Source organism: Microtus pennsylvanicus, chromosome 3, assembly GCF_037038515.1.
Source record: "Microtus pennsylvanicus isolate mMicPen1 chromosome 3, mMicPen1.hap1, whole genome shotgun sequence".
NCBI lineage: Eukaryota > Metazoa > Chordata > Mammalia > Rodentia > Cricetidae > Microtus > Microtus pennsylvanicus.
The window spans coordinates 120,105,470-120,120,941 of record NC_134581.1 but is presented as its reverse complement, the minus strand read 5'-3'; the positions used below and the strand labels follow the sequence as shown (position 1 = coordinate 120,120,941).

General features: G+C 43.2%; 1 protein-coding gene across 2 annotated transcripts in view; it reads left to right on the top strand.

The window, feature by feature from the left end:
• Positions 1-601: 601 nt before the first annotated feature.
• Positions 602-15,472, top strand: part of Rad54b (RAD54 homolog B) — a 67,358-nt gene continuing 52,487 nt past the window's right edge. Inside the window, exons 1-3 of one of the 2 annotated variants that reach the window (XM_075966963.1) lie at positions 607-675; positions 4,261-4,411; positions 10,605-10,716. In XM_075966963.1, the coding sequence (XP_075823078.1) occupies positions 4,277-4,411; positions 10,605-10,716 (247 nt within the window). In that variant the 5' untranslated portion in view covers positions 607-675; positions 4,261-4,276. Of the gene's footprint in view, positions 676-4,260; positions 4,412-10,604; positions 10,717-15,472 lie in introns of both variants that reach the window. The other variant, XM_075966964.1, reaches the window with a different exon arrangement.

The window sequence follows — 15,472 nt, the reverse complement described above, 5'->3', positions numbered from 1 at the left end:
CCTCCCAAGTGCCGGGATAAAGGCGTGGGCTACCACTGCCTGGCTAATTCTAATTCTAGATTTCTTAGAGCTGACAGACCGTATCACTGTAGCATTTGTAAATTCACTTGGAAAGTCCTCTGAATGATATCGCGTCCTTGCTTACAATACTTTTGGACTTTTTCAAGTCCAAAGAAGCCCTTAGCCCCTTTATGAGAGTCCGGTAATCCTGCGTTTATTTTCACACTTCTCGGACTTAAAAGGGTTTGTAAACATCTTAGGTGCTGCATCTAATCAATGTCATTTGAATGAGTAACAGGATTCCGTGTACTTTAGCGGTGCACACATTTCTATAATCCAAATCATAAATTGCTGATTTCTGTCAACATAAATTGTACTGTTTTTCGCCTCAGTTAGAATCTGAAGACTGGGAACTGGAGCCAAACTAGTATGTTTTAGACCTAGCGGCCAACGGGAATCAAACCGGCACGCAAGTGAAAGGGAAAGTGAAGACGCCTGATCAGCGCTGCACCGGAAACGGCGTCCAATCAGAGTCAGGGGGCGGATCGCCGCTGCGCGGCGGTGCGCATGCTCGGCGCCCGGCCGGCGATTGGCTGTGTGCAGGCGGGAGACTTGAGCCTGTCGGCGGAGGGCGTCGTGAGCAGCGGAGCGCTTGCGGTTTCCGTCGCTGTGGCGGTAGGTGTCTGCCGCGGGGGCCGGGGGAGGGCGCGCGGGGCCTGGTGCAGGATGGCGCCGGTCCCGGGGTGAAGGCGGGAGCCTCCGCGCTGGCTGACCTGGTGCAGAGGGAGGGCCCCGCTGGGCGGCCGGTCGGTGCGCCGTCCCCGGAGGCCTGTCGGTGTCCCTGTCCCCTGCGCGGTCCCCGGAGGCCGGTCGGTGCGCCGTCCCCGGAGGCCTGTTGGTGAGCCGTCCCCGGAGGCCTGTCGGTGCCCCTGTCCCCGGAGGCCGGTCACCCGTGCCCCTGTCCCCTGCGCGGTCCTCGGAGGCCGGTCGGTGCCCTTGTCCCCAGGTCGGTCGGTTCCCCCGACCCCGGAGGCCTGTCGGTGCCCCTGTCCCCGAGGCTGGAGTCGATGTATGACCCTGTCCCCGGGGACCGCCTTGGGCCCGAGAAGGCCCGACTAGGCAGGTGACAGTCTGAAGATGTAGAACCACCCAGCGCCCACCTTAGGCGATTTTACTTACCTACTGGTTCTTTCTAGCCCCGTCCCCCCAAATAAATTAATTTGTAGGCAGGTGGACTGGAGTTGCAAAATTTGAGGGGAATTTACAGTATAAAGTGGAAATCTTATTTCCTAATGTAGCTAGAAACCGAAAAGCTGAAACAGCGAGGGAGGTATGTTGCTGGCTGGTGGGGTTTAATTCATTTTCCTGCATCTTAGAGTTTGCACACACCCTCAGTGAAGTCCAGAGGAAGGCGCAGATTCTGGTTATGATCCTGCAGGCAGAACCGCATCCTCCTGTCTCTCCTGCGGTGGAACCTTGGTCATCCCTACTCTGACAGGACTTTGTGATTTACACAGACAGCAGTAATTATAGGCAGTAATATTATAGAAGGTGTTGAGAACTTACTGTGAGTCGTTTTATTCTAAATTCTTGTTATTTAATCTCATAGCTGTGTGTTCAAGTGTGATTAAGGCACATGAGGAAACAGATTGAAGTTAACTGCAGAATCATGTGCTGGGGAGGCCTTCAAAGATGTGTTCTTAATCTCTGCACTGCAATGTCCATTAATTGAGGCCACATGGTGTGGTCCAGGTGTCAGCCTGGTTTGGCCCCCCCCCCCAGAACTGAAACAGGTGCAAGTCACATGGCTCATACATCACAGCATTTCGGTGGCCAAGTAGCTTTATTCCTAGGGCCTGTGAAAAAGGTCTCAGCAAAACTCACTTACAAACCAGCTAGAGCTTGGTAGGAGCCGGGGGAAGAGATCAAGTTCAAAGCCAGCCTGGGATACAGAGAGGCTGGGTCTCAGAAAACAAGGTGATGAACTGATTTCTGTAATTTCCTTTGCCACACATCAGCACATTAGATTAGCAAACCATCAGCTTCATAATTTGCTTTAAGATTGTGCTAGTAGAGATAGTTGCATTTGAAGAAACCAGCGCATGAGCTCCACCCACATCTTTCAAACCAGTAACAGCTTACATCAAGTAGTTAATATATTCAAATTTAACATGGATGAAATTGGGGAAAGGTCCAGCTGTCAAAGCAGTGATGGACTGATTTTTTTCTTGAATATATAAAATATGTCTGAAAATCGGTGGCATTTTAGATTGAACAAATTATGGCACATTTAACCAGTGGTAGTTTATTTTAAAAATAACATTTTCATTGTGGGAAATTTGAAGTACACAGAAAAGAACTCATGGGGTTGGGGAGATGGCTCAGTGGTTAAGAACACTGGCTACTCTTCCAGAAGACCCAGGTTCAGTTCCCAGCACCCACATGACAGCTCACAACTGTCTAACTCCAGTTACTAAGAAAACCTAGCCAGGCCTTTAATCCCAGCAGTAGGGAGGCAGAAACAGGCGGAGCTCTGTGAGTTTGAGGCTAACCTGGTCTACAGAGTGAGTTCTAGGACAGGCTTCAAAGCTATAGAGAAACCCTGTCTCAAAAAACAAAACAAAAAAGGAAACCCTCAGAATAAAAATTGTTATTCTAACATGCAGAGGTAATCAGTGTCAATGTCATAGCACGTGTTTTGCTAGTCTTATGAAATTTGTTTATATTTATTAAAAATCTATTTACACTTATTTATGAGTGTGTGTCGGGGGATGCACGTGCCATGATGCACATGTGGAAATCAGGACAGCTTGTGGGAGTCGGCTCTTCCTCCTCAACATGTGTGGATTCCAGGAATTGAACATGTGAAAATCAGGACAGCTTGTGGAGTCGACTCTTCCTCCTCAACATGTGTGGATTCCAGGAATCGAACATGTGAAAATCAGGACAGTTTGTGGAGTCGGCTCTTCCTCCTCAACATGTGTGGATTCCAGGAATTGAACATGTGAAAATCAGGACAGCTTGTGGGAGTCGGCTCTTCCTCCTCAACATGTGTGGATTCCAGGAATTGAACTTGGGCTTCTTGTATTAGTCAGGGTTCTCTAGAGGAATAGAACTGAAACAAAGAAAAAAAGAACATTTAATTGACCATCATGGCAGGGAGCATGGCAGCAGCAGTAGCTGATAACTTACTTTTTTTTTTTTTAAATTTTTCGCAAAACAGTTTCTCTGTATAGCTTTGATTACTTTGGAACTCTCTTTGTAGATCAGTCTGGCCCCGAACTCACAGAGATCCACCTTCCTCTGCCTCCCCAGTGCTGGAATACTGAGATTAAAGTTATGTACCATGAGAATTTACTTGATCCACAACCACAGGCAGAGAGACAAAGCAGTAGTGCTGGTTTGAAACCTCAGGCCTACTCCCAGTGACACGCCTCTCCCACCTAGGCCATACCTAGTTCCCAAACAGTTCCACTGACTGGGGACCAGGTATTCAAATATCTGAGCCTATGGGGCCATTTTTATTTAAACCACCTCAAGAATGGTGATGAAAGCAAACATGATTAGTATTACCATGTGTTTTATAAATTAATGGGATCTTAAAGTATAACATGCTTGATATGTATATGTAGATCACTTTGTCTTTAGATTTTTACTTTTAAATTAGAGCAGATATGATTCTAGCATTATCTAAATTGACATGCTCAAGCTGACATAATTCAATCTAAACCTTGAGATTCTTTTAAGTAGCTCTTAGCTACTGAAAATTTCAGTATTTAGCTATTGAGATTGTTCTCTTTGGACGACTGTGCACAGTCTCTCTCTGTCTCTGTGTGCGTGGGGGGGCAGAAGTTGATGCTGAGATGTCTTTCTCGATCACTTACCCACCTTGTTGTTTGAGATAGTCTCAGTAGATGTGGAGTTTTGGCTGGAGCTGCTGATAGTGAGCCCTGCGATGCAGCTCCCTCTATGCTGCCTCTGCAGTGTGGTTCACGTGGGTGCTGATTCCCAGCTCAGGGCCTCAGGTCTGCACACAGCCACTTCATTCACTAGATGAGCTATCTGTGCAACTCCAAGTTTTCTATGTCTTATTCGGTTTATTGAAAAGTGACTTTTAGTTTGTGTGTATGATTGTTTGCCTCCATGTATGCATGTGTACCATCCAGAGGCCAGAAGAGGGTGTCAGATCCTTTGGGACTGGAATTAATGGCAGTTGTTCTAATCACACTCATGGATGGTTTCTATTTTGGTATTTTTCAGGTGAGTATTGCTGAAGATGAGACGATCTGCAGCACCAAGTCAGGTGCAGGCAAATTCCTTTAAAAAACCAAAATTCATACCTCCAGGAAGAAGTAATACAAGTCTGAATAAAGAGACCACAGAGATGGGTCCAGATGTAAAATTATTTCAGGTAAATAAAAGAAGGGAATCAATATGAAGTAAATATTAAGAAATATATATTTTAGTTTATATATAATATATATTATTTGCATATTTACAATACATTTGCGTATGTATGTGTGTGTGAGTGTGTGTGTATGTGTGTGTGTATACTAAAACTAGGTCTAGTGACTCATGCCTATAATCCAAGCACTTGGAAGGCTGAGGTGGGAGTTTAGGCTTCATAATTTGTTCAGGCTAGCCTGGTCTGTGTAGTGAAACTGTCTCAAAATCAATCAAATAAAAGAAAAAGAAAACGACGAAAACCCACAACAGAGTAAAGCCTTGTTGCCTATTAAACTTTCAGTGTCTTCTGACACACTCTTCCAGAATCTTAGCAATAATAGTATGGCCTTTGTTAGTAGTGCAGGTGGCCAAGCTGGAGGACAGCAGGTGGCAGCCGAGCTTCAGGAGACCGCCCCCCAGGAAGCTAGGCAGTGATGGTGAATCAGTCCCCCCCCCCACTTCTCCCTTCTCAGATCGGCAAGGCCCTGAGGGCTTCAGCTGTGCCATTACATGTTTGCTGCTACCATTTTTCTCTGGCATCCGGAATGGTGTGAATGGGTGTGAGGGATCCCCACAGCTCTAATGTAGTGTGGTTATCTCATGGAAGTATCCCATCCTGCTGGGCATGTTTACCTGTGGATTATTATGAAAATGATTTCTTCCTAAGCTATGCTGTTCAACTGAAGCAATGATTTTATACAATAGTGTTAGTTTAAATAGAACTTTGATGTAAGGTTTTTAAGGAATGTAGTAAGGGATTATAATAGAGGTTAGCTTAGTGGAAAAATTAATACAGGTAAAAGGAGGATATAGTGTTGTTCCCACTCCTGATAAAGCAGGGGCTGCAGAGGATAGAAAATAGGAACCAAGAAGCTAGGACTTATGAGTTTCTTTTGAGAAACCATGTAGAGTATGGTTTAAGTTAATGATTAAGAAAAATAATTGCCTATCAAAATCCCAGCAAAATTCTTCAAAGACCTCGAAAGAACGATACTCAACTTCATTTGGAAAAGCTAAAAACCCGGGCTAGCTAAAACAATCCTGGGCAATAAAAGAACTTCTGGAGGCATCACAATCCCTGACTTCAAACTCTACTACAGAGCTACAGTACTGAAAACAGCTGGTATTGGCATAAGAACAGACAGGAGGACCAATGCAACCGAATAGAAGACCCGGATATCAATCTACACATCTTCGAACACCTGATCTTTGATAAAGAAGCAAGAAATATCAAATGGAAAAAAGAAAGCATATTTAACAAGTTGTGCTGGCATAACTGGATATGAACATGTAGAAAATTGAAAATAGACCCATATCTATCTCCATGCACAAAACTCAAGTCCAAATGGATCAAAGACCTCAACATAAAGCCAGCCACACTGAATCTTATAGAAGAGAAAGTGGGTAGTACACTTGAACGCATTGGCACAGGGAACCACTTCCTAAATACAACCCGAGGCAGCACAGACACTGAGAGAAACAATAAATGGGACCTCCTGAAACTGAAAAGCTTCTGTAAAGCAAAGGACCTGGTCAAGAAGACAAAATGACATCCTACAGAATGGGAAAAGATTTTCACTAACCACATCAGACAGAGGTCTGATCTCCAAAATATACAAAGGACTCAAGAAATTGGACACCAAAAGATCACATAATCCAATAAAAAAAATGGAGTACAGACCTAAACAGAGAACTTTCAACAGAGGAATCTAAAATGGCTGAAGGACACTTTAGGAAATGTTCAACATCCTTAGTCATCAGAGAAATGCAAATCAAAACAACTCTGAGATTCCATTTTATACCTGTAAGAGTGGCCAAGATCAAAACACTGATGACAACTTATGCTGGAGAGGTTGTGGGGTAAAGGGAACACTTCTGCATTGCTGGTGGGAATGCAAGCTGGTACAGCACCTTTGGATGTCAGTGTGGCGATTTCTCAGAAAATTAGGAAACAACCTTCCTCAAGACCCACAATAACACTTTTGGGTATATATCCAAAGGATGCTCAATCGTGCCACAAGGACATGTGCTCAACTATGTTCATAGCAGCATTTTTTGTCATAGCCATAACCTGGAAACAACCTAAATGCCCCTCCAATGAAGAATGGATAAGAAAAATGTGGTACATTTACACAATGGAGTATTACACAGCAGAAACAAATAATGACAGCTTGGATTTTGCAGGAAAATGGATGGAACTAGAAAACATTATTTTGAGTGATGTAACCCAGACACAAAAAGACAATTATCACATGTACTCAGTTGTAGGTGGTTTTTAAACATAAAGCAAAGAAAGCCAGTCTACAAACCACAATCCCAGAGAACTTAGACAACAATGCTGACACTAAGAGAGACTTACATAGATCTAATTTACATGGGAAGTAGAAAGTAGAAAAAGACAAGATCTCCTGAGTAAATTGGGAGCATGGGGACCTGGGGAAGGGGAGAAGTAGGAAGGAGAGCAGAGAAAAATGTAGAGCTCAAAAAGTATCAATAAAAATAAAATAGAAGAAGAAAAAAAAAGAACTGACGCCTGAAAGTTGTTCTTTGACCCTCACATTCATGTTATGGTACATGAATAGCCTCCCCTCCCATAATTAAAAAAAAAAGAAAAATAATTGAGTCCCAGGAGTTAGCTCAAGTTCTTTTAATCTTGATGCTGGGAAATGTGTTCATGGGTTTAGGTGTGCATCATAGCTACAACAGAGCTTTCAGTAATGACTTCATGTAACTAAAAAACAAAGAACAGGCCAGGTGCAGGTGGCGCACATCTTTAAACCAAACACTCGGGTGGATTTTGTGAGTTTGAGGCCAGCCTGGTCTACAGAGCAAGTTCCAGGACAGGCTCCAAAACTACAGAGAAACCTGTCTTGAACCCCCCCCCCCCCCCAAAAAAAAAAGAGCAAAGAATTGGATGGTTTGTTAATTAAGATAATTAGACAGGACTTTAAATTATGACAGATGCAACTAGTAACCTGCTTTTCTGGCAATTATAGAAAGTACTGCCTATGTAAATGGTTTTGGCTGAAAGGCACCTGGTTTTGTGAGAGTGTAAAAGACAAATGTTCCACTGAATGTGGGCTTCTCAGAGAGTGTGGGAAGTGTGGTTGAGGAATGTATTGGAGTTGAGTTGTTCCAGAAATATATGTTTTTACGGTGATTATGTAGTAACTGTGTAACTGTTATGGGAAGATCCTTCTCTTCGTAATGAACTTGGTGTGGGGAATATAAGAAGGTGTTCGACAGATAAAGAGCAGAAGAGAAGCTTTTACCCCTCACCCACTGGGCACCTCGTTCCTGGTTTCTGACCTGCAGAAGGCTGGGCCTCTCTATAGCAGTAAATAAAAGTCTTCTCAAGGAAGAGGTGCAGTCCTTCGGAAAGTAGGTCTACGGACTTCTGGGGAGGCTAGTGGGTAGAGGCACCCACCTCCAAGCTTGACAACCTGAGTTCAATCCCCAGGACCACAGGGTAGAAGGAGAGACTCCCATAAGCTGTCCTCTGGCTTCACATGTGTTCTGTGGCATATGTGTGCACAAACGCACACCTGCCGAACACAATAAATAAACATAATAAAAAGTCTATCAGTGTTTTTTCAAGTTACTGATTCAGTGAGTTAAACTTGGGATAAAATGGTTTAAAGAGAAAAAATACATAAGTAATTTGTATAATTTTTTCAGACTTTTATATCGTCATGATTACTATTTTTCTTTGCTGGTGTAACCCCAGGACCTTGCACCTGATGTGTAAGGCATCTTTGATAGAGCTACAAGCTCTGGCTGTCCTGGAACTTGCTCTGTAGACCTAACTGGCCTTGAATTCAGATTTGCCTGACTCTGCCTCCTGCCTCCATGTGCCACCATAAGCTAGAGTGGTTTCTAAAAAATAATAATAATAATAAAAGGAAAAGTAAAAGAAACCCTACAGTTCTATAATTTATAATATAATTGACTTCTTTAAGTAACCAACAGACTTTCAAAAATATTTTATTTATTATGTATACAATATTCTGTCTGTGTGTCTGCCTGTAGGCCAGAAGAGGGCACCAGACCTCATTACAGATGGTTGTGAGCCACCATGTGGTTACTGGGAAAAGAACTTAGGACCTTTGGAAGAGCCGGCAATGCTCCTAACCGCTGAGCCATTTCTCCAGCCCCAACCAACAGACTTTTATGTTTACTAAGGTTTCTATTTTGTTTTTCCACCCTCATTACTGGAGATTTAATTTTGGGCCTCCTGAGTAATATTCTCAGTAATAATAAGCTGTGAGTTTTGGGGTGAGTGTGCTGGGATTGAACGTGGAGCTTCATACATGCTAAGCAAGAGCTCTACCATGAAGCTATGTCCCTAGTGTTTTCTCTCTCTCTCTCTCTCTCTCTCTCTCTCTCTCTCTCTCTCTCTCTCTCTCTCTCAGCAGCTTTATTTGGATATAATTTATATATCTTATAATCCAGTTGTACAATTTAGTGTTTTTAAAATTTTTTGTTATTTATTTATTTCTTTTTGTTTTTCAAGGTAGAGTATCGTTGTATTAGAGTCCTGGCTGTCCTGGTACTCGCTTTGTAGACCAGGCTGGCCTTGAATTCACAGATATCAGCCTGCCTGTGCCACCCGAGTGCTGGGATTAGAAGCGTGCGTCACCGCACCTGGCTTAGTAAATGTATAGAGTTGTGCAGCTATCACCACATTCTACTGCAGCCTTTGCAGGACCTTACGTGTTCTGTCCAAGTTCTCCAGATTTGACACAGTTAATGTGTTTTCTCTAGACCTACGCGTTATTGATATTTGTGTAAATCAGCTCATGAATTACGGGTCCTCTTGCAACTTGCATAGCTTTTCTCTGTAGCATGTTCTCAAGGCGTATCCATGTTGTAGGTGTCAGCAGCTGATTTATTTTTATTGCTGAAATACTAGTTTTCTCTTGCTCCAGTAACATAGTACCATTGGTTTACGGACTTAAAACTGCAGAATTGTGTCATGTAATTTTGATAGCAGAAGGGGGAAACAACGAATTATCTATCAGTAGGTAGATGAATGAGGAGCACGTGTATATACACACAGCTGTACGGGGACACATGTGTTCGCTATTTCTCTGCTGCTATAATAGAACACCGTGACCAGACTCTGCTTCTGTGAGGAAGAGCTTGTTTGGGCTTACAGTTCCAGAGGATAATGGTCTATGATGGTGGGGACGCCTGGCAGCAAGCAGCTGGCTGGCAGCAGGGTTAGGAAGCAGAGGGTGGACTGGGAGTTGGATGAGCCTATGAACCCTCAGAGACCATCTCCACTGACGTCCTTTGTCCAGCGAGGCAGCACCTCTTGAGCCTCCCCACACAGCACCACTAACTGGGGACCAAGTGTGCAAACGCCTACACCTGGGAGAGGGAGGACATTTCTCACTGAAATCACTACAGTGCAGCACCTCACTCTGGGCCAGGATCAAGGTGCTGGTAAGGCCTCTGTTGACGTCTGGAGGTGTTAGGGAGGAATCCGTTTATTTACCTGACTTCTTGATCCTCTGCCTCTATGTGTTCAGCATATCCTGCTAGGATGCAGCAGCTGCGCATCCGCCCTCTATAGTTTTCTGCAGCTGGAACTCATTTGGTTAGAGTGGCTCCATTGGGTAGTGTAAGATGATCTCTTTTAAAGTCTAACTCTTAACGCAGCTTCTGAGCCCTCTTTGCCACATAAGATGGCAACATATCTATAGATTTTGGGGCAGTAAACCGTGTCTTTGAGAGTATCTGTCTCTCCACAACACTTACTAATATTCTGTTGTTTATTTATTATGTTTTATACATTTCATTCATTAGTTAAGGAGTATTTGGTTTATTTCAACTTCCCCTTGAAGGTGCTGGTGTTTAAGCTCAAGGTTTTGTGTTTGGTAGGCAAGTGCTCTATCACTGAGCTCTTGGTTGTTTGAGACAGCACGGGTTTGAATTGATGTGTAGCTCAGGTTGGCCTTGAACTTACTGTTTATCCTAGGCTGGCTCCCAACTTGAGAAGCTAGGATCTGGACGAGCAGTCTCCCCTCCCCGCCCAGTACCTGTTGTTAATGCAGATAATGTAGAAACTGGCTGCTTGCTTTAAATTTAGAGCCTATTATGTAAACACGTGGGGACTTATATTTAATCCATGTATAAAATCTGTTTTTTTAAAGGGTACTAAACAGTCACAAGATGATCCAGGTGTGCGTAGTTCAAATCTTCGGCCCACAGAGGGCAGCACTAGAGCAATGGGCCATGGGACTAGAGCAGACCCACTTCATACAGGTAAGACCATGCCTTTACTGTGTTTATACTTACATGTCATCTCACACTGCTCTAGAAATGATTATTCAAGAATGGATGTTAATCTGATAATTGTTCATGTAATATCACTAGATTTTTCTGCTTCGGATTATCTGTTGTCAAAATTTATCTTTAGAAGTTAAATTTATATCATTTATCTAGAAGACTGTAGCTTGGTGGTTAAGTGTTTTCCCTGCATGGCAAGGACCTGAGTTTGAGCCCCAGCACTGGCTAAGTAAGCCATTTTGTGGTGTTTTGTTATGACAGCCTGAATGGATTAAGATAATGTTTATGATAAAATTCTTTTCTCTGTTAGTTCAATATTATGAGTTATATTTTGTTGTCTTGCCTTTATTATTATTTTTTTAAATTTTGTTTTGTTGTTGAGACAGGGTTTCACTTTGTAATCCTGACTGGCCTGGAACATGATATGTAGACAGGGCTGGTTTTGAGCTTTCAGAGGTCTGCGCCACTTTGCCTCCTGAGTACTGGGTCAGAGGGGCACATCAGCACCCAGCCTTTCCACCTTACTTTTCAGATATGCGGGACCTGGACCCACCATTTTGGCTAACCTAGCTGGCCAGTGAGTCCCTGGGATCTGCTGGGCCCTGACTCTCCTGCTTACAGTTTTGGGCTTTTCACATACTTCTGGAGAGCCAGATAGGTGCTCCTAGCTCCACAGCGCCATTCACCCAGGCTGGCGTTTCCACTTTTTGCAGGTCAAGTTCTGTGCTCTGACTTAGATTTTTTGATGTTGTTTCAGCGCGTACATTTTGGGGTAGGACACTCAGGAGGTTTATGCTGTCACGTTGTCAGTTTGTCCCGTTACTGGTGATGGTGGTTTCATGTGAACAGAATGGTGTGTGGAGGTTTCTTTTGACTCCATCTAAAGTAGTTTCCACACTGGTTAATAAGTAACGTCAGGGAATTGCTTTGACAGTATTGATTTCAGTGCTGAGGATTAGTCAGGAATCTTCGTACATGCTAGACAAACGGTGTTCCTTTGAGCTACATTTCCAGCCCAGAAGCTGATTCTTGCCTGAAATTTATTATGCGTGTGTGTTTTCTGCCAAAGGTAGACTTTGTAATTCCATTTATATTTATTAGTTGGCATTCTGATAAAGGGAAAACATTTCCTTTTTCCTCATTTACTTACTAATTAATTCACAAAACTTGTTTTAGTCAGTGAATTGTAACACTTATCAGTGTGTGCGCGTGTGTATATGAGTGTGTGTTCCTGTGTATGTTTGTGTGCAAGGATGTGTTCTATATGTAAGTGTGCATTAGTGTGTGTGTTCATGTATGAGTGTGTGAGTTCGTGTGTGTGTGTGTGTGTTACTCCAGCTAACTCAGACCTTTACAAGGGTTCTTACTTCTTTTCTTTTTTTTTTTAAAGATTTATTTATTTATTATGTATACAATGTGTGTATGCCTTCAGGCCAGAAGAGGGCACCAGACCCCATTACAGATGGTTGTGAGCCACCATGTGGTTGCTGGGAATTGAACTCAGGACCGTTGGAAGAGCAGGCAATGCTCTTAACCTCTGAGCCATCTCCCCAGCCCCCTTACTTGTTTTCTGATAATTTTCATGTTAAGTTTTTTTTTAATTTCTTAGGAATTTTATAAAATTTTTTTATCAGAAGCCTCACAAATTTTTAGTAATGTCCATTAGTATACATTGTTGTATAGTATAATAAGGCCTTATTTTTTGCATTTTTATTTATTGTATGTATACATGTGCATGTGTATACATACTGCAGCACATGTGGAGGTCAGAAGATGGCTTTGAGGTCTGGTGTTCTCTTTCTACCATGTAGATGTTGGGCATTGAGCTCAGACTGTTGGTCTCCATGGCAAGTACCTTTTACCACTGAGCTATCTTACCAGATCCTGGCCTGTCTTTTGAAAGCAGCCAAAGGCTATACTTCCATTTTAGTAGAGAATGGTATTTAAAAACCAAGGTTTTGATACTAGGTGTATTTGTTGATATAGCTTTTAGCTCTTCCAAGATTCAAAGCTAGGAAATACATGTCTGTAGAATTTTGGGGCTGGGAGGGTGGGAGAGAAGGATGTTGATATGGTCCTATGTAGCTCAGGCTGGCCCAGAACTCTCTATGTAGAAAACACTGACCTTGAGCTCCTGATCATCCTGCATCCTCTTTCCAGGTATCAGGATTGCAGGTGTGTGTGTTGGCATACTGGACTTTAAATGCAGCACACACACACACAGACAGACAGACAGACACACACACACACACACACACACACACGAAGGTCGGTGGACAACTTGCGGAGTCAGTTTTCTTCCTCCAAGTAGATTCTAGGAATTGAACTCAGGTCATCAGGCTCCCATGGGAAACAAGTGCACTTACCCACCCTTGCAGAACTCCTTACCTTCCTTTCTTTGTTTTTAAATAGTTATTTTTGTCATTTTTTTTATTATTTTATGGGTACGAATGTTTCGCCTGCATGTCTGTTTATACACCATGTGTGTGTCTGGTGTGCATACAGGTCAGAAGAGGGCTTTGGATTCCTAGGAAACAGAGTTACAGATGGTTGTGAGCTGTCATGTGGGTGCTGGGAATAGAACCTAGGACCTTTGGAAGAACAGCCAGTGCTCTTAACTGCTGAGTCATATTTTTAGCATTATTATTTTTAATTATGTGTATGTTGTAACTTTCTGTGAGCATGTGCGTGTGAGTACAAGGGACCTGTGGAAGAGGCTTTAGATCCCCTTGAGCTGTTACAGGCAGTTGTGAGCTGCTGATCAGGGTCCTGAAAACCACACTGGGATCCTCTGCGAGAGTATAGCATGCTATTACCCGCTGAGCCAGCTCTCCACCTATTGCTTAAGAGATATTACAGACTGTGGATTTGGGGCTGCAAGTGTGCTTGAGCGTGGTGTCCCTATCTATCTATCTATCTATCTATCTATCTATCTATCTATCTATCTATCTATCTATCTATCTATCTATTGTAGGCTATCTTTAAGTTCCTCTTTCCCCATATCCTGTGGGTATGGTCACAGTTTTGCTGTGTGTCTCACAGTTTCCTAATCCTTGCTGTTCTTCATATAAAGGCTTTGTAAACTTTGTAAGACATGTTCTTCAAGTGGTCTTTCAAGAAAACTTTTTTCCCTGTCATGTACTTTGGACTTATTCACTTACTTTGAATTTACTTTTGCCAGGCCTGGTGTGGGGAATTATAATTTGCCAGGGTCTCTGACCACGAAAGCCTCAGAGTGCCAGTCTGGAAGATAAGAAGCAGCTGAGTCGGACACGTCCTAGCCGGTGTTGATTCAAATTCTGAGTTTATTTTAGGCACATATAAGCATAGCACAATTTAGAAAAAAGCTTCCTGGTGATAATTAGCTCAATCCCATGTACACAACAAACCTTAAGACTTGACTACATCGAACCTCTTTGTGCAGTACAAGTGACGTCTTCCATAAAGATAGGTTCTGTAGTAACAGAGAAAGTGGGCTGAAGATAATAAGGGTCTGGGGGAAGATAGCGTTATAGATTGACAGAGACAAACAGGCTCAAGATAAGGGATGGGGAAGGGTCTGGTGTGGTCTCAGCACAAAGGTCACCTGGCTGTTAACTACCTTTAGTCCCCAGTCTCCTGGCTGGAAAACATCTCTCGCTTTGAAGAGACAACCCTGTGTGTTTAACATTCCTGTTCCCCAGTGCTTGTCTGTGAGCACAGGGATTTCTGGGTCTCCTACAGCAATAGTGTTTAACCTCTGCTTTTAAATTGAATTTTTTTTGCATGTGGTCTCAAGCTTGTGGTCTCCCTGTCTCAACCTCCCAAGGGGCTTGATTACAGGTGTGCACGCACCACCACTTCCAGCTTCGGGTTTTCTTTTTAAAAATTAGAGACAAGATCTCAGTATATAGCCTGGACAGGTCCTAATTCACCTCTGTCTGCTAGGGCTGTAGTGTGTGCCACCAAACCCAATACCACCTCTATTTTGTTTTATTCTCTTGTCTTTTGTATGAGTCCTTATTTTATTTATTCGTTTATTTTTTATGGGGCTCGAGCACATGGCTACATCGAAACTCTCTGTGCAGTACAGTGGCATCTTCCATAAAGACAGGTTCTGTAGATTAACCGAGAGAGCGGACTGAAGATAAGGGTCTGGGGAAATGGCGTTAGTTTGTTACACCTTCAAGAACGAGTGGAGCCCTGCAGGGAGACACAGCCTGAAAAAGTACTTACACAATGTAGAGGCCATAGCTGGGTTGCAACCTTTTTTTTTGGTCAGCATTTTACTCGTATCACAGGCTGGTCTTGTATTTGCTGTAATCTTCCTGCCTCAGCCTCCTGAAGTCAGTTCCACAGTGGCCAGTGTCAAAGCCCCTAGTGGATGGGTGTCTTCTCAGGAGCACAATAGTGCGTTGGAGAGTCACCTCCAAATTTCCAGTTTTTTTTTCTTTGTATCGTCCCGACTAATTGGGCATTAGTTTTGTGCCATCGGGGTTCACAGCTCAGGACTGGCTCATTAGCTTACCAATGCCACCTTCTGACTAGTTTATTAGCATATCAAAGCCTGCTTTGGGATTGGCTCACTTCTTAGCTGCCTGTGGCTGGCTCCTGTCTACATTATTCCAGGTCACACAAAATGGTTTCGGATCTGGCGTAGGAAGTAATGTTGCTGCCTTTTAGCCTGTGTAGCAGATGGAAACTATCAGAGAAATGGCTGTGCTTTAGGGGTGAGATAAGGAGTTCTGTTTTG